Here is a 20080-nt window from a genome sequence, read left to right on the forward strand (position 1 = left end):
ATGCAAAGCACTCCTAAGATCTGAGAAACAATCTGACCCCTTCATTACTGAACTTCACATTTTCAGTTGTGATAACAAACAGCTAAATTGGGAAGAGAAATAAAAACATAAAAAGGAAAATTAGATCCAGGGCCAAAAAAATAAAAAGTGTGAAATAGAAATGTAAACAGAGGATGAAACCATTTGAATCCCTAATCAGCACCTTCACTATCAATTCTAGTAGCACTATCCCAGAGAATCCATTCAATTAAACTTGTTCAGTACACTGTAAATAATTTCTTCTAGTTATGCCGTGTCTTCTAACTCTCTTTTAAATTTCTAAAAAGTTTTCTTAGAAACTTCAGAATTTTGGGCTAATTCAAATTGATTAGAAAGCAGAAGAGTACAGACATGGGGTCATAAGAGCAAGGAGGAGGTGCCGATCAAGTAAAACCAAGACTCTCAACATAAATGAATTCCCAAGAGCAATACCTTTCTTCTCTTGCTTCAGGGCTATTCTGTGATGTAATTGCAGTATCTTTTTTCTTTTCTTCAGGATCTTTATCAGTTGATGGTCCATCTAAAAATTTATGAAATCCCTAAGTTGTTAGCATTTGTTTAAAAAAAAAACTTCAAAAACTGAACTACTGCATGTTATCAGGCTATTTACGAAACAAAAAATCTAAAATCCCAAGTTTTCAACAGGTAAATAAAATTTATGTAAGCTACTCTTTTATCATATGCATTTGGGTATTTTTCACAATGAATGCTCAGTCAGCATTCCCAAATAAACACCCCCATTTGGAGGAAACCACACACTCGTATGCCAATGGAACCTAAAAGAGAGGAAAAATATACAAAGGGAAGAAAAGAATATGGAAAAAAATAGGAGCACTGTCATAAAAATGAAAGTGCAAAGTATATATATATAGCAATGGTGTTTTAATTTTTCATGAAGTCAAAAAATTTAAGGTGGTTCGTCAGTCTGTTCCATGCTTCTATGTCTCAGAGGGAAGATGGGGGTGGGGGAGAGGGCTGGGCAGAGATTAACCAAAGAACTTATATACATATATGCATAATCCATGGACACAGAAATGGTGTGGAAGGATGGGGGGGAGGGGTAGCGTGAGGGAGGGTGGTGTGTATGTGGAGGGAGTCAATGGGGAAAAAAAGGGGAACATTATAATACTTTCAACAACAAAGAAATTTTTAAAAAATTTAAGGCAGTACCCAAAATATAAGTAAATGTTTCAGGGGTAGCAACAAAGACATTTTCATAGAAAGTACTTCAGGGTTAGTAAAAACCTACCCAGTACCTCCTCAATCTTAAGTAATATGTAAAGTACTAGAGAGTGCTCAAGTTTTAAGACTTAAGGAGGTGAACAATTAAATTCTGGGAAATAAGGTACCGAAAATAGAATGGGCCAATGCAATATTTAATCACTGGAAAGAAACATTCATGTTTAAATCAATCAAAACAGCCTTGAAGCTGGGTTCAGAAAATGTTTGTATCTACTGCATACATCTTTATCCCTACCTAAGTAATAAGAGCTACACAAATAATTCAATTCTCCACATCTCTCTGTATAGAATATATAAGAACATATATTCAACTGTATATTAAGGCCACCTAGGCAACTTTTAAGCATATCCTCATCATGCTCAAGCTCCCATCCCGAGCCATTCAACCCAAATCTCTGGCAGTGAGGCATGAGCATCAAAATGTTTAAGCTCCTCAGATAATTCTAATAGCTAATCTCAACGAGTAACTGAAAGAGTTGGTCCAAATCACAATTCTAGAACTTATCTCATACAAGATTAGGGTTACCAAACCTGAAGTACAATTCAAATACCCTATGCTAAGTGTATGCTTTAGTTTTCACATACTCATTTTTCTGCCCCGTTATTCTTATAATTCGCCTGGAAGACCCCCCAAACATAAAGATGGTATAGTATTGTGAAGAAAACAAAGATCAATAATGACAAAATATAGCAAGGACTAAGAAATATTTAGGGTAGAAAGCATTTGAAAGTGATATAGCAATGCAATACTATCTAACAAGGATCCAAAGCTCTCAGAAGAGCAATAAAACTGATCCTACACACTGCTCCAGCACAGTATAAGTTAGCGCAATACCTTCAGAAAGCAGAGCAGTAAGTACAACAGCCTTAAAAACATTCCTACTATCTGAATATAATGCTGCAGGCAATATAGCAGAGCCACATGGAAGTGCTCCAGCTCTGGACCCAGACTTACTGTGAACAGATCCCAGCCTAGCTACTGGAACCCAATCCAACTGTGCATAAAGTGCTTAATCTCTCAGTGCCTCACTTTCCTCATCATAAAATGGGAATTATAATAGCACCTAGCACACTAGATTGTTGGGAAGATTAAATGCACTATAAAGGTCAATGGTTGGCATATCTTAAGTATTCAAAACTGTGCTACCTAGTAGCAGCAGTAGTAAACCCTCCAGAAATCTAGCAACATTCTAAAAAAAAAGCTTTAGCCTGGCCAGCGTGGCTCAAAGGTTGGACATTGACCTATGATCCAGGAGATCATGGTTCAATCCCTGGACAGGGCACATGCCCAGGTTTCGGGCTCAATCCCCAGCAGGGGGCCTGCAGGAGGCAGCTGATCAATGACTCTCTCATCATTGATCTTTCTATCTCTCTCTCTCTGCCCCTCCCTTCCTCTCTCTGAAATCAATAAAAATATATATATATATATATTTAAAAAGTGATATTCCCTGTAGATTAAAGTACTGTACTCATGTTAAATTTCCTGAATTTCCTGTATTATGCTTACATAAAAAAATAAACTTGTTCTAAAGAAACAGACACATAAGTAATAAAGGGTAAAGCATGATAGATGCAACGTATTCGCCAATGGTTCAAAAAAATAATTTGAGTGTGAGTACATATGGAGAGAAAAAGACAGAGAATGTGACAAAACACGTATGGCAAATATACAGAAAAAATGCAACAACCAAATGTCTGAATAAACCAGAACATTATAAATATATATAAGGGAAGGTTAATCATACCTAATAACTTTTTCCAGGATTTGATGAGAGACTTTGCTAAAGATGTAACTTCTTCATCTGTACTCTGCTTGCGAATAGCATTTACTGACATTCCAATTCTTGTGGACTACAAGGCAATGACAAAATACTTGTACAATCAATTTTATTTCAGACAATTTAGTGTTTCAATTTCTTCTTTCTCAGATTCCTGTGTCCATTTGAGAGTAGAAAAAAACTTCAAATATAACAGTACACTACAGACTTAAGATGCATTCAACTTCAGATCAAACACTGGATTCAGGTTCCTAGCACAGAAATCTGCAAGCATATTAACTTGCTACTGTAATAAGGCTGGTTAACTTCTAAATAAAATTGTCTTTCCATAAGAAAGAAACAAGAATAAAGTATAGAATGTTTGTACTTATACATAACATGGGGTGAAACAATCATAACTAATACATTTCTCTATATAAGATTACTCCCTAGCCCACCTAATGCAACTTATAATGAGTATATCCAAATACTGCCATCTACAAAGGTTTAAAAGCAAATTTTTTGGGCCTGAAACTAGCATATAATCACAGGCATTAAAATTTAAGTCACAGAATATAGACAATTTAACATGGTAATACCATGTATCCAGGATTATGCTCGGTGCATCCATATTTTCCAATCTTCCCAGCAACCCTTCAAGGGTGAGGTCATTATCCCTATCTCTAAGATGACGAGATTGGAAGTACCAATAAATAACTTGCCCAGCATTACACTATTAGTAACTGGCAAACCTAGGCTTTTAATCCAGGTGTGTCCACCCCCCCCAAAGTCCATGCTCTTTTCAGCATATCAATGATTTTCAAATTTTGCTCAAAGAACACAAATGTTGACAGGCCTTTTATGGATGATAAATTAGAAACAGCAAATTATTTAGTAAGTTCAGGTTTTTAGTAGATAGTTTTTCAAAACATATGGTCTATGGAAGAAAAAAATAACAAGAATTCTCAGTGGTGACAAAAGCGAAAGAAAGATCCCTGCTGTAAACTTTAAGGCAGAGAAATAAATGGGTACTTAAGGCTTCCTTCCAAATTATTCAATGACTCAACAAAAAGACTGAGAACAGAAGTTTTGTTCAAGAATTTAGAATATGTATTTAGTCGGAGGGTCCTATGTTATTGTATCTCTTGGAAAGCCAAGTATGGCAAATAAAATTCCATAACAAAAATGTTATCTATAAAAAGGGAACTCTGAATGTCTAAAGCCCCCAAATGATTTGGGATTGTTTTGAGGGGTTTTATTTTTTAATCCACAGGAAGTGGTTTATTGCTTACCGAAAATAAGATGCTCTCAGAACTTTTTTTTAGTGAAGAAAATACTTTTAAAAGAGGAAAAGGCTGTGCTGGGGAGGAGTAGCTCTGCAAAAGGAAAGTAGTGACAGCAAGGGTGACCGAAGGACAGTTATTGACAGGTGCTCTCCACCCCTAGAGTTTTTGGATGATTCTGACTCTCATTTAGAAAGCCAAAAGCCTAAAGAAAGGGAGTCAGGAAGCGACTCTTCAGGAAGTGACAGGTCCAACGTGGATGAGGTCTCCACAGTCAGATTCTCAGGAGGAGCCCGCCTTGCTGAAACTCTCAGCAGTTTCCAGGCCTTCTGCCTTCCCCACTATGTCATGTACCCAACTAATTGTACAGTAGTCCTTGGTATGATCAGCAGTCCCAAGACTTCTAACCCTCCCTCCATGGGGAATAGCAGCAATGACAATGCAAGCTGGGAGGAGCAGCCAGGGCCCCCTGAGTGATTATTCCCCAACTCTACAATGAGCTTCCCAAACACCTCCAGAGATCTGAATGCAACAGAGAAGGCAGTTCCCAGAATGATCACTTCATTTCGCTTCTCCAGAAGCTTAGAAGAAAAGGAGATGAAAGAGAAAAGAACACTCCAGGAGGAGACATTACCCACAAAGGACATGCATCTAACTCTCTGCCAAGGAGCGACTGGGAGCCAAGCTTAGAGGGTTGCACTGACAGCCATTGTCACTTGCACTAACTCTATTTCAAGTTGTCTTTCAAAGGGACCTTTTAGCAAGTTCAGAAATTTATAGCAGCTCCTTCCTTAAGGAATTTCAGGGCTGTATATCTGACTTCTGTGATCCCAGGACACTGACAGGTTGCCTATGGGAGGAGTTGTTGAAAGAGAATCTAGTTTGGGGAGACCTTTGGCTAACACCCTCATTTTGCACGTTACTACAGTGAGATTCAACAAAGAAATCTGCAAGCCTTAAGGCACCCAAAGGCTGTGGCATTTGGAGAAATGGGCTTGGATTGCTCTTATAAGTGCACCACACCTGTCCCAGAACAGCACAAGGTATTTGAGAGACAGCTGCAGCTGCCTGTGTCTCTAAAGAAGCCCGTGGTGATCCACTGCCAGGAAGCTGATGAAGATAGCTGAGTGTCAAAGACTTTAGTAATGAATCCAGGCAATGTCTACTAGACATCTGATTGCATACACAGTTGACCAGTGCAAAAAGAGGGAGAAGAGCAGCACCTTGCCATCCTCACCTGGGGCTAGCTAGCTTCATGCTGGCAGAAGCTACCGAAGACAGACCAAGAAAGTAAAATCTTGGGAGATCACATCAGGGCCAAGAGTCCATCCTCTTTTCACAGTGAGATTTCTCCCAATGCAAACCTTGGATATCTGGGCTTTATTCTTGAGAAAGACATTTTTCTATAATGGTAACTTAGTAGATTGATTTATGTTACTATCTTGAAAAAAATCGAAATCAATAATGTCTTACAATATAGCAAGACAGTACAAAAAACTGGTATTGGTATTGAAGACATTTCAGTATTTTATGACAATAACCTATTCAAAAATTATGACAGATAGCAGTACATACCTGTAGTAATTCCAGGGTCATGGGAATATTCTTAAGTTCCTTCAGCAAATCCAGTGCTCCAGCCTATAAAGTAAAATAATTTCATATTGAATTTCCCAGACAGTAAAGCAAGAACTAACTAGAGATTTAAATTTACGGTTTCCTATCCACAACTCAATATGGCTCACTTATTCATATGAGAAGGGTAAATACTCACACGTGCGCATGTATATACACACACATGTATAATAGAGAAAAAGAGAGTTTTCCAAATATGGGTTGAAACTCAGGAGAGGATCACAAAATCCATTTACTGAGTTATGACCAGCACTTGTTAAATATTGTTTTGTGAAAGTTCATTTTCAACAGTATTTGTTTATATGTGTCCCAAGTAGAAATATAAAATATATTTCTTACTGTAGTGCTGTAACACCCCCCTAATTTCTATGGAGAGCACCTGCATGACAAAGGAGCCAACCCTGAGAAACTGGGAATAGCGTTTGATGCTCAGCACCTTTAGCATTCACTCACAAACAGGGAGAGTGGGAAAGGGCATCTCTTTACTAGAATTTTCATGTCTCTGTATCTCACTAGTCTGTCACAAGAACACTGCCAAAGCACCAAAAGTTAAGAGGAATGGTAATAGCCAATGTCACCCCAATAAATGCAGTAAACATTTAAAAAATAGAGAGGAGAAGGAGAGGGAGGGAAGGATGGAATTAGATGAGAAGCAACAGCAATACTTACAGCTTGTGGCCAAATATCCTAATTTGATATATTTAATCTACCATATTTCATCTAATCTAATTCATTCACTTAATCATACTGTATTTAGTATAATACTTAATGTACTATATTTGGACATATCAATATTCTATATACTAATCAAGAAAAAATTATTAAATTATGACAATGTTTTCTTACCACTTCTGTTTACTTTTGTTTACTGAAAGAATTCTTTTAGACTTGGAATTTTTATATTACCTTTCACATATCTAAAGAGAAAAACATAAGCAAAACAAAATGCCTCAGTTGTTTCTAAAACTACTTTGCATTCAGACTCCAATGCTTATGAATCACTTTTTGACTCAGATTTTAATATATATATTTTTTGCTTTTATGTTTTTATTAACATGACTTTTTAAAAACAAGCATCCAGTGAGGGTGGGAGAAGAGGTGAGGTGAGGGAAGGGCAGGGCGTGAGGAAGGAATTCTGCTCTCTTGTAATCAGATTTGATGTTTTTACCCCACAAAAAGCTGTATCAAAAATATCAGTAATGCAGCATTTCATAAAATCCATAAAAGAATCAAAAGCTCTTAGCTGGCTCTGTAGTGCATAGAGCTAACTGTTTTCACCCTCACTGCTTTTTAACCATTTGGTTCCTTGAAGTTCAAAGAGCACTCCACTAATGGCGCTCAGATTTTATTCCAAGCCCATGATGACACCCATTATGCAAATGTTGATGCTGGGTTTGATGTTCTGCCTGTGAAAGTATATCCTAACAGCCATCTGGACAACAATACATATAACTCATTTTACTTTCTGAAACGTTAAAATATGAAAACTAGGTACCTTATGAATCAATGAAACACAGATACCCCAGGAAAAGAGAAAACCCCAGAGTGTGTCTCTCATTATGCACCCCCCAGGAAGAAACAAGCATGGAATCTCATGGTATTATATTTCTTAAATATAAAATCAAGTAAAGGCTTCCAGTCACATAATTTTTCCATTTAAAGTTGACAGATATTGGACTTGGCTGTGGAAAATAAAACAGTATTTACTTCTCTTCTAGCAACAAACAACATCATTTTAATTTAACCCAGTACCTCACAAATAAAAACTTTAGTTCAATAGAAACTATGATACGGATTATTATAAAGGATTTTAATGATTCACTTCTGATTTTAAAATTCGATAAATTATTTTTATTTGGAGGCAACTAAAAAAAAGAAACAATTATAGTTGCTAAAGAAAGCTAACACTGACTTTAAATTTACATTTATCAAGCAAGCATTTCTATAGGCATGACATTCTTTTGCGTTAATAAGGTCTTTAATCCTGTATCTGCAGATCCCTAAATCAAAAACCTCTGAAAACCAAAAAATTTCTCATAGGTTTTCAATACTTATTTGACAGCGACATGTAATGTCAACAGATATAAAGCTATTTATGTTCTCCTTACCCTACTCAAATTGCATTTCATTATAGAAATTCTAATGTCTGATTACTAGAAACTGCCCAGACCTTGATGAGGATATTATGTAATAATACCACATATGTACCAAATTACTTTATAAAATTTGAAAAATTTGGAATTCTCAAATATATCAGACTCTAAAGGTTTTAAGAGACTGTGGACCTGTATCCTTTATTTACCATGGACATTTTTCTTCTACCCAGGTCTCTATGGACTTTCTGATCCATTTCTGACCTAGGATCAATTAGGAAGAAAGATTTAAAAAATCACACTTTTAGGAATCCCTTAAAAAGCAGGATTTCCCTCCTCAGGCTTCCATAATGCTGTCTGTCACACATAAAGTTGATTCTTCCAAGACATCAGCAATGTGGCATAAGATTTGTTTTCCAAGTAGCAGCAACAGATTTGCATTAATTTCATCACACTCTTCCTTTTTACTCAGATCTCTTTGGTGACAGGCGTTAGAGATACAGGCTATGGAAGGAAAAAAAAGCTAAATAATCCTCGTGGGATAAACCTATGACCTTTATCATAACAACACTGTATTCTAATATTCCAATTAAGCTTCTTTAAGAAATAAACAACTATGCTCAAAATGAAAAAGACATAAAACAGATCATCACATATTAATTCAGTGACAATTTCTTTGAATGTTACTATGTGCCAAGTATTGAGTTAAATATTTTACATATATTATTTCATCTTCACAATAAACCCTACAGAAGCAGGTAATTTTATTATCTCCATTTTACAGATGAGGAAACTGATGCCCAGATAAATTAAGAAATCTGCACAAGGTCACATGATTACTAATTAGAAAAAGTGAAATCTATGCAGTTCTGTCAAATTACACTCTATTGCCTCTCAACAAACACTCATTAGTATTGTACCAAGCTCTGCTCTGTGTTGCTGATACAAAAGTGAGCAAGACAGAAACCCTTTTTGACTTCAGGAAATTTAAAAACAAATAAATCTTGGAGCATCTTCTTCAAATCCTCAAAGAAACAACTCAGAAAAAGAAAGTGACCTGCCCAAGGTCATACTGATGCGTATTACAAAAGGACAAGAACTGCTGTCTCCTGACCTTTACAGCATTGCTCTTTCCCATTCCATAGGTCCACAGGTGGTAACTCTGCCCTGTGAACTCAAGGTGAACAGCATTACCAAACAAGAAACCACAGTCTAGCTTTTCTCATTCATCACCTGCCTCGAAAGGTCAAGTCTATTAGATTGCAGCATCTCCTAGAGATAATGATGCAAGAGAAAGAAAGATTCTACCTTAACTGCCAGAGTCAAATTTAGTTCATAGTACTGGCTGAAAAATAAACAGCAACTCTTACACTACTTTATTACACCATTGGTACTCCTATCTATCAATGGAAATGAGTACTTCTACAAAATATGGTATTCAAACTTTACTGAGCATTCAGTATATACAAGACTATATAGGATACAAACATCCTTCTCAGGGAGATGTAAGAAGGGAGCAAAATAGAATATACTGTTAAGAAGATGGGCTATCTATATGACAGATCTAGATTCAAATCTATACATTGTCATTTCCTAATTATAAGATCTTGGGAATGTTATTTGTCCTTTTCAGGCTTCAGCTTCTTTATATGTAGGTGAGCACATACACTGACGTCAAATAGTTAAAATGGTCATAGGAGGTAACACAACACATATGAAGTATGAAAACAGAGTGCCTGACACACAGGAGATGGATGATAAGGGGCACAAAAATATAAAAAGAATTATCTGTTTCTGCCATAATAATAACTCTCAAAGAGCCATGAGGCAGCATTTTAAGTGAGCATTATTTAAGCTCAATCAACTCAAACACTTCTTAGTAAGAATCATGAGATTTCAAAATTTTTTAAATGAAAATGTTTTTTTCAAAAAAAATTTTTAAATATATTTTTTATTGATTTCAAAGAGACAGGAAGGGAAAGGAATAGAGAAATAGAAACATCGGTGAGAGAGAAACATTGATTGGCTGCCTCCTGCATGCCCCCAAATAGGGATTGAGCCCGCAACCCGGGAATGTGACCTGACCAGGAATTGAACTAGTGACCTCTTGGTTCATGGGTTCACACTCAACCACTGAGGAACACCAGCCAGGCAAGATGTTTTTTGTTCTTTGTTTTTAAGTGAACAGTTATAAATATTTGAGTTACAGCCCAACAACATCACTATAAACTAGGAATTATAATTTTACTATGTGATCTCAAATTACTCCACACCAAAAGCACAAGTGACAAAAGAAAAAATATATAAATTTGCCTTCAAAATGAAAAGCTTCTCTACCTCCAAAGATGCTATCGAGAGAGTGAAAAAACAATCCACAGAATCACAGACTATATATGTAAATCCCATCTCTGATAAAGGTCTAGTATTCAGAATGTAAAGAATTCTTACAACTCAGTAATACAAATACTCTATTTAAAAATGGGCAAAGGATTTGAACAGAGATTGCTCCAAAGATACAGAAATGGCCAACAAGCAATGAAAAAAATGTTCATCATCATTGGTGATCAGAGAAATGCAAATCAAAACCACAGTGCGATACCACTTCACAGCCACTACAATGGTTATAATAAAAAAAGACAGTCTAGCAGTTTCTCAAAAGGTTAAACATAGTTATATGACCCAACAATTCTATTCCTGGGTTACATATGGAACAGAAATGAAAACGTATGTCCACATAAAAACTCGTACAAGAATGTTCTTAGCAGCATTATACATAATAGTCAAAATGGAAAGAGCCTAAAATGTGGTAAACCCACCAGTACATTATTAGTACTAATAGTAGTACTATTCAGCAATACAAAGGAATGAAGTACTGATATATACTATTAACATGAATGAACCTTGAAAACACTAAGCCAAGGAAGCCAGTCACATATTGTATGATTTTATTTATACGAAATGTCCAGAATAGATATCCAGAGATAGAAACAGATTAGTGGCTGGGAGGGTGGGGGAGATATGGTGACTTTTAATAGGTTACTTTCTGGGTAACAGTTTCTTTTTTGGAGCGATTAAAATGTTCTAAAATTAGATAGTGGGGATAGTTGCACAAATCTGTGAATATACTAAATTCCACTGAATTGTATACTTGAAAAGGGTGAACTTTATATTTCAATAAAACTGCTATAAAAATTGTGTAGTCATTCTAAATTTTTATTTATGCTAATTAATCTAACCCTAATATGGAAATCAAAGCTTCTTTTTTCAACCCAGATATGATAAGACTTAGGAATCTACATATTTCAGGCAACCCAGCTCCTATGAAATTCTAACATCTAATTTCAATTTATCTCCCTGCAATTTAATTCCACTCAGGCTTGAGCCTAAATTAAAAAATTAACCTTAACACAACTCATAAAATCTCTCCATGAAGTTGAAAACTCAGTTCTTACCTAGTGCCAAAAATCCCTTACAAAGACAATCTGTGCTTTTTAGTCATCACCGTATCCTAGGCACTGGTAAGAATTTTATATTCATCTCATCTTTACTACATTATCTCCAATTTACCACCAAGAAAAACATTTTAGAGAGGATTAGGAACTTACCTAAGATCACACAGCTACAATTCAGAAGAGTCAGAATTTGAACCCATATTAGGAGTTAGACTTGCTTAATGGCCTCAAGTCATAATGACAAGAAAAAAGCTAAGTGAAAAACAGCTAATATGCGAAAATGTCAATAACATATGAGGTTCATCATGGCCTGAGGAGTGGGCACTTGTAAAACTGCTAATACTATTTAAGACCAAGTATACCCATGGGGCAACATTTTGGGTAGTAGTAGTAGATCAGTATATTGATTAGGTATTTATGGAAACCTGTCTGCCCAGGAAGAGTAAGTACCCTTACTTCCTGGTCTTATATTCATTTAATTACACCCACTGTCAACAGGGAGAAAGGATATACCTGCCCAGAGGACTCCTTGTGGTTAATTGGGCCCAAATTCATAAACAGAATCCAGCAGCCATTGTTTATAGAGGCCTCTCAGGCTCACTGTATCTCAGGGAAAAGCCACAGACTGACCTGCCAAGCCTCCTGCACTGTGTTCTTACCATCTGAGCAAACCCTCATAAAGAAGCTCCTGTTACTGTATTTCAACCAATGGACTGAAACCTCCTCCATCGGATCAGAGCTGTGCAGCTATAGCCTCACTTGCATATAAACCGACCAATCAGAGCAGCTCCATAACTACCAATCAGAACAGGAAGAATTTAGTCCTCATTTGCATGAAATGAGACCAATCAGGACCAGGGAGCGGGCACTTTTCTCTATCTAAGACAGCCTCCCGTTTGTCCCCCAGGAGGGCATTTTCAGTTTCTACTGAAGACTGCATTTCCAGCGTTTGCAAACTGTCAACTGAGCTGTTTTACTGGAGCTGCTTCACTTGAATAAAGGTTCTCCTTTCAAAGCACCACAAATTGGGGGTTCTGTTGGCACTGGACTGGTGGCAACAACCTTCTAACACCATGCAAAGTGCAGAGAGAGATGCAAGGGTCTTCTAGAGAAGCAATGAAGCTAAACAGAGTAGTACAGGCTTTGGAGTCTTTATTTTTTTTAATTCTCACTCCAGGATATTTTTTCCATTGCTTTTCAGAGTGGAAGGGGGGGAAGCAAAGGGAGGGAAACATCAATGTGAGATGATTAGCTGCCTCCTGCTCTAGAGCCAACCCGCCAGGGGATAGAGCCTGCAACTGAGGTACCTGCCATTGGCCAGAATCGAACCTGGGGCCCTTCATTCCACAGGCCCACAACGCTCTAACCACTGAGCAAAAACAGTTAGGGCTATTTTTTAAAAATTTTTTATTGATTGATTGATTTTATATATATATCTTTATTGATTTCAGAGAGAGGAAAGGAGAGGGAGAGAGAGAGAGAGAAACATCAACGATGAGAGAGTCATTGATCAAGCCCGCAACCTGGGCATGTGCCCTGACCGGGAATCGAACCCTGATCGCCTGGATCCCAGGTCGATGCTCAACCGCTGAGCCATGCCCAGCAGGGCTGATTGATTGGTTTTAGACAGAGAGGAAGAGAGAGAGAACCATCAATTTGTTGTTCCACTTATTTACGCATTTATTGGCTGATTCTTGTATGTGCCCTGACTGGGGATGGAACCTGCAACCATGGCATATCAGGACTATACTCTAATCAACTGACTTACCCAGCAAGGTCTAGTTTCCTCATTTTTAGAATGTGGAGAGCCCGGCCAGACGTGGCTCAGTGGTTGAGCATCGACCTAGGATCCAGGCAATTGGGGTTCGATTCCCCATCAGGGCCCATGCCCGGGTGCCGGATCAATCCCCAGTGGGGGGCGTGCAGGAGGCAGCCGATCAATGACTCTCATCATTGATGTTTCTATCTCTCTTTCCCCTCTCTGAGATCAATAAAGATATATATATATATAAAAATAGAATGGGGAGAATACTTATCTTGCAAAACTGTCTGAGGAATAAATGAGATAAGGTAGATTTAGTACTCAGTAAAATACCTGGCTCAGAGTAATAGCTCAATAAATAATAGCTGTTTTTATTATTACTTAAGTGTGACACCTATGGTTTTATTAAAACAACATCCAGTAACAGCACTTACATTTGTCAGTTCAGAGGACAACTATCATTTTTCAAGCAAAATTTACTTTTTCATAATATAAAAATAGCTCACAGAGAAAAATCACAAGAAAAGAAACAATCAAAACAATTTGTTAAAATATTGAACATTTGCTTTGGGAGGGAGAGGCAGTGCTCATTTAGACCATTTCCCTTTCTCTTTATTTCATTTGCCTATTTGAATTTTTGTAAAACAGAAAAAAGGGAGAAGAAAATAAAAAGTAAAAGACCCAGTCCATTTTACCTTTCTTTGGGGGGCAAGTTTTCATACTGGTAAAGTGTGAACTATTAGAAAAATGAGATTTGAGAATCATCTGTAGAGTTTATCCACATTCTCCCCCAGACCCATTACCAAAAACCTGAAAATGCATTTATAACTTGAGAACTGCAGGCAAATACAAACTGAACTTCTCCATACTTGCCCACTAAGGAATTACCTGTTTTTAGGCGACACCTATTACAAGGAAAGGAAACAAACAACAAAAACCTAATGAGTCCTGCCTGGGGAGCTCAGTTGGTTAGAGCATCCCAATATGCCAATATTTGGGTTCTATTGGGGGTGGAGGGGCACACAAACAGTAACCAACCAATGAATGCGTGGATAGGTGGAACCACAGGGTCTATGTTTCTTTTTCTTTCTCTCTCTCTTCCTCTCTCTCCCTCTCTTTAAAATCAGTAAATTTAAAACAACTTTTTAATAACCTAATGAGCTAGAAGATTAAAGGTTACACATTATAACCTGAGTTAGAGGAAAAATTACCCAACAAACTGCCTTTTTTCCCTGGGACCCTCTATTGTGGGAGTCTAAGGATCTCCAGGAAAAGAGAAAAATTTTCCAGTTTAAACAAAATAGCAGAAATGTTCAGCCTATCAAATAACCAGAACTCACAACTTGCAGGAAGGAATGAAAGGGAAATCAATAGGAAAAATAAACGGCAGAAGTAATGTCCGGAACAGAAAACAAACAGGAAATACTTTAAAAGGCCAAATTGCAAATACGGTTTAACAGAGTACAAAATTAAATACTGGGTGGTACACCTGTTAAAAGAAAAGAGGAACAAAATATGAAGTCTTAAGAATTCACTGTTGAACACTACTTCCTGCTCTGGCATGCTGTCAGGCAGAAAGCCAGGATCCTGGCTTAATTCAAACTGCACAATACTTAATTTAAGTAGGTGAACTACTTATCTCTGACTCAGTTTCTTATTCTGTAAAAAAGATACATCACAGCTGTGTTGTGAGTCTCAAAAGAATTCTGCACATCTTTTTAACTCTAACGTGCTGTATAAATCAGAGCATCCCTATACTCCTTCACAGTAGCTTGACGTGGAATTTACTTCACAGATGGGAGTAAGTTATTTCAGGTATATTGACATGGAAAATGCACTGAGCATGGTGGAACAAATTCAGGTAAAGACACCTGTGGGAGTTTAGCTGAAAACAAGGGATTGAAAGTGGTACATACAGGTAGACAAAAATGAGGAAACTGGATGACGGATCTCAAACGAATCGCAAGAGACCATGTTCACATAAACATATTGTCAACAAGATAATGCCACTGGTGTTAACTGTGAACCACTTCGTTAATACCTAGCAATGACGTCCGTCCAAGTCCATCTACCGGTACACCCTAATTAACCTGTGTTCTTTATTCAGATCTGCACACACCACCACCTAACAAGTTCCACTTTTTAAAAGTCGTTTAGCAGCCTGCCAAGTACACTGGCATCTTGGGCCTTTTTAATTGCTAAACAAACATGTATGTAGTCGAGATCATGAAGTTAAAGTTAATCCTTAAAAAATCAGATCCAGGAATTTTACACTCTATCAGCTTGATGTTTCTAAAGCAGGTCACAAACCTCTAATTGATGCTACTTCTAGCTGTTAGCCAACGATCACGGAAAAGAGAAGAATTCTCCTGAACGGTGGGGACTTTCTATGCCGGTCAGTTCCTAAGCTAAACTGGAGAGGCTTTACTACCACGAAAGTCTAAACAAACGGAGAGAAGGCCTCCATTAGGCTTATTACGCGGTAGCACCAACGAGGAGTTGACTTCCAAGGACCCAGGACCAAGGACCGGTCCCAACGCCCGCGGCCGCGGGACCGCACCGCCTCCCCCGGGCTCCTTCTCCGGGACGCGGGCGCCGTCCACGCCGGCTTCCCACGCAAGGGGGGCTGTCGCGGGCCGGCCGGCAGCCTCCCTCGGGCCGGCCGGAGCCCCACCGCGTCCCGTGCCCGCGGCCTCCGCTCGCCGCCCGGCCTCCAGCCCGGCCCGCGCCGCCCGCCGCGCTCACCGCGTTCTTCTTCTGCACCATCTTGTCCAACTTCTTGGCGATGCGGACCACCTCGTCCTCCATGGCTCCGGCGGGCCTCCCCCGTGCCCAGCCCGTCTGGGGCCAGAAGCGGGCGAAACTAGGGCAGAGACCGCAGCGGGGCGCGAGCTCGGGCGCTCAGGGAGCCCAACGCGGCAGGCCCCGGCCTAGGCCCTTCCTCACACACCGAGCCGGCGGCGGCGGCGACGGTGGCGGCGGCGGCGGAGGCTCCTCCCCCCTCAGGCAGAGCCAATCAAGCCCCGCGCGCTCGACGCAGGCGCTACCAATCGACGGAGGATCGCCGGGAAGGGGCCGCCCCGCGAGCCCAGCCGCCGGGTTTCCCGCCCGCGGCCGCCGAAGCCTGCGCGCCGCCGGGCCGACCTGGGGCGCGCCTTCGCCTTCGCCTTCGCCTGCGCCCCGCCTGCAAGCTGAAGGAAGCTTCCCCCCCGCCCCGGGGTCCCCGGCGACAGCGCGAAGGTCTGGAACCTGCGGAGGCCCGCGGAGCTGGGAGCCGAGCCGGCTTTGCAGAACGGAACGCGGGCCGCTTTCGCGTCACCGAAACCCGAGCGGTTCCCCGCGGGAGCCGGTGCCTGGAAAAGCCGGCGTCGAGCGGCGAGAGCCCGGGGAGGGGCGGGAGAAGGGTGGAGGGAGTCAGCGGGGTGGGGAAGGGACATCTGGGATACTTACAGCAACGAAAATAATTAAAAAAGTAAAATACATAAACTACAGAGAGAGCGAGAGAGCGAGAGAGAAACAGACACCGCCCCGCCCTGCGTCTCCCTACAGAGCCCTTTATAATACGGATTGGACCCTTTGAAGCTTTTCCTTTTTAAAATTCAAATTGTCTGTAAGCTCCTTCAAGGACTGAGACCCGGCGGGGTTGAATAGCAGCTGACAGGAACTTTGCCTTCGGAGGAGGAAGGCCCGTCTGGGTTTCTGAAGGTCACTGAGGGAGGTGCCCTCCTTGAGCCTTGTGACCAACAAAGCCAAGGCGCACAACTGAAATGTATTATTAATCCTGGAGGGACTCCTTCAATAGCCCGGTCACTCCTTTTACTGCCACCTCGTGCTATTTGCAGGCATATTCCCACACCAGCTTTAACCTTCATTAGTCAAATCCGCCGCCTACTTAGGGATGACAAAGGGGCTCTGGGGCGAGGAACCCGCCGGGCGGGGAGCCGATCATAAATTCCTAACTTCGCAGGTCAGGACCCGCAGTCACGCCCCAGGCAGGTAACTTCTTTAATAGGTTTATCTTTGCCTTACTCGAGCCCTATCGATTGCTCTCCCAAATCTACGTTAACACGCCTTTGAAATGCCAAATCCTCTTTTTCAGGCCCCTGGGAGGAGAAGCCACCCTCCAGAGAGCACGATGGTAACTGTCCTGCAGTCCCCCCTTGCCTTCTCCCACCTGCACGCATTCGTCCTTACACTCCCTCTTCAATCCCAATGTATAAAGACACTGCAAAACTCATTCTCTGCAGCATTTGAGATCTTGCTGCCAAGCATGTTGTCAGTTTGGCTCAAATACGCATATTTAAAAATCCTCTACAGCCCTGGCTGCAGAGCGTCCTTCTGTACAAGGAAGGGTCACGGTTTCCATTCCTGATCCCCGGTTCGATCCCTCAACTGATCAATGTTTTGCTCTCATATTGATGCTTCTCTCTCTCTCTCTCCCCCTCTCCCTCTCTCTCTAAAATCAATTAAAAAGCATGTCCTCGGGTAAGGATTGAAAAAAATAAATTCTCCACAGGTTTGGATGTTTATGTCCACATACATTTACTCTAGTAACTGTCATTTTTGTTTTTTACAATGAATTTTATTATACTTATATGATAAAAATACACATAACACTGTCATGTGAAAAAAACTAAAACAATTCAGTAATGAGTTTAATGTCCTTTACCCAAAGGAAAGCAACACATGGATTGTAGGGTTCAGTGCCTCACAAGCAGGACAGCACTTTTTTGAGGGATTTTAGGCAAGAACAAGTCCTATAGAGGTGAGGAGAGGCAACCTTAGCAGGTCATGTTTTCTAGGGTAGGCTAGCTAAAGCGGAATTGGAGCATTGTGATTCGTGTAAGTTAGGTTTTTTGACAGGTGCTTCCCATTCATGCAGGCTGACAGGTTTAGATTTGTGACGGGCTGGCCCACTGGAGTGACCTCCAATTTGTGGGCTCTGATATAATTAACTCCATCGACATAAAATTTACCATTTTAAAATGTACAATTAAGTAGCGCCTAGTACAGTCACAATGTTGCACAACCATTACCACTATCTAGTTCCTATAAAAATAACAGAAGAGTCACTTTAAAATGGAGCTCAGGCTGCTATCCCAGAGGAAGTGCCTTGCACATCTTAGGCCTCAAACCTTTGGGATGTTAAAGTAACCTTTGGACTAGGCCTAAAGCAACCTTATGCCCCAAAGAAGTTTGCAAAGACAAGAAAGCAAATACGATTTCAAGACTAATGACTATCATAAAGAAAACTGCAAACATTGTTTAGAATTAGCATAACATTAACTTATCTGCACCAATAAAAGTGCCTTCCATTGATGAAATTGGCCCTTTCTCTTAAATAACTCCACCTTTGTCTCTTAACCAGATTACTATTTGGATTTCTGCCTGAATCATGATTCCAAATTGGCTATTCTTTTTATCTCAAATAAATGTTTGTTGCCTCTCACTTTGAAAGGCCTTTTATTTTTGGGTTAATATTCCAGATAATTTTTTAAAATTTTCATCACCTCAATAAGAAACCCTGTACCCTTTAAGCATTAACTACTGCCCCCACAAATTTGCTTTGTTTCTATGGACTTGAATATTTTGATCATTTCATATAAATGGAATTATATATCTGACCTTTTGTGACTGACTTCTTTCAGTGAATATAATGCTTTCAAGGTTTATCTGTGTTGTACTTCATTCCATTTTATGTCTGAATAATATTGCATTGTATGGATATACCAAGTTTTCTGTATTCATCGATGGGCATGTGGGTTGTTTCCATTAACCTTTCCCTAGGGCTAGGAAGAGTGGGGAATTGGAAACTGGCACAGGGTGGTTGATAAAGGGCACAGGGTTACTTTTTAGGGTGATGAAAATTCTTATTGTGATGGTATGTAACTCTATGAATATAGAAAAAGCCACTGAATTGTACACGTTAAATGTACAATTTAAATTTAAATGTACAATTTAAATGCACTGCATAGTATGTTCATTATATCCCAATAAAGCTGTTACAAAAAAATACTGTAACTGAAGATTTGACTTCGGATGGTGAACACACAGTGCAATAAACAGATGATGTACTTCAGAACTGTACACGTGAAACCTATATAATTTTATTAACCAATATCAGCTCAATGAATTTAATCAAAATTTAAAGTAGAACGGATAAAGATGATGTGGTACCTATATACAATAGAATATTATTCAACCACAAAAAAAAAGAATGAAATCATACCATTCGCAACAACATGGATGGGCCTAGAAGGTACATTATGGTAAGTGAAATAAGACAGAGAAAGACAAACATGTAATTTCATCTATATGTGGGATATAAAAAACAAAATAAATGAACAAACAGCCCTGGCCATTTAGGCTCAGGAGTTAGAGCATCGGTCCATGGACCAAAGAGTCCTGGGTTGAATTTCCGGTCAAGGGCTTGATCCCCAGCCCTGGTCGGGGCTCAGGTGGGAGGCAACCAATCGATGTGTCTCTGTCACATTGATGTTTCTCTCTCTCTCTCCTGCTCCCCCCCCCATTCTCTCCAAAGAAAATCAATGGAAAAAATATCCTCAGGTGAGGATTAAATAAGTAAACAGAACAGAAACCAACTCATAGATACAGAGAACAAACATAGGTTGCCAGATGGGAGGTGGGCTGGAGGGCTGTGTGGAAAAAGGTGAAGGGATTAAGAAATACAAATTTGCAGTTACAAAATAGTCATGCAGTATACAGTACAGTTTAGGGAATATAGTCAGTAGCATCATAACTATGTTTGATGTCAGGTGGGTGCAAGACTTATTGGGGGCATCATTTCGTAAATTATATA

The 20080-nt window shown here is 39.7% G+C and overlaps 1 protein-coding gene across 2 annotated transcripts in view; it reads right to left on the reverse strand.

The window, feature by feature from the left end:
* LOC308547017 (transcription elongation factor A protein 1) overlaps positions 1–20080 on the reverse strand; it is a 55429-nt gene that overhangs the window by 13224 nt on the left and 22125 nt on the right. Inside the window, exons 1-4 of one of the 2 annotated variants that reach the window (XM_081116611.1) lie at positions 16006–16268; positions 5897–5959; positions 3027–3132; positions 472–559 (exon numbers count right to left, since the gene is read on the reverse strand). In XM_081116611.1, coding sequence (XP_080972737.1) covers positions 472–559; positions 3027–3132; positions 5897–5959; positions 16006–16068 — 320 coding nt within the window. In that variant the 5' untranslated portion in view covers positions 16069–16268. Of the gene's footprint in view, positions 1–471; positions 560–3026; positions 3133–5896; positions 5960–16005; positions 16269–20080 lie in introns of those variants that run through there. The other variant, XM_081116616.1, reaches the window with a different exon arrangement.

Source organism: Miniopterus schreibersii (assembly GCF_964146895.1).
Source record: "Miniopterus schreibersii genome assembly, chromosome: 17".
NCBI classification, from domain to species: Eukaryota; Metazoa; Chordata; class Mammalia; order Chiroptera; family Miniopteridae; genus Miniopterus; species Miniopterus schreibersii.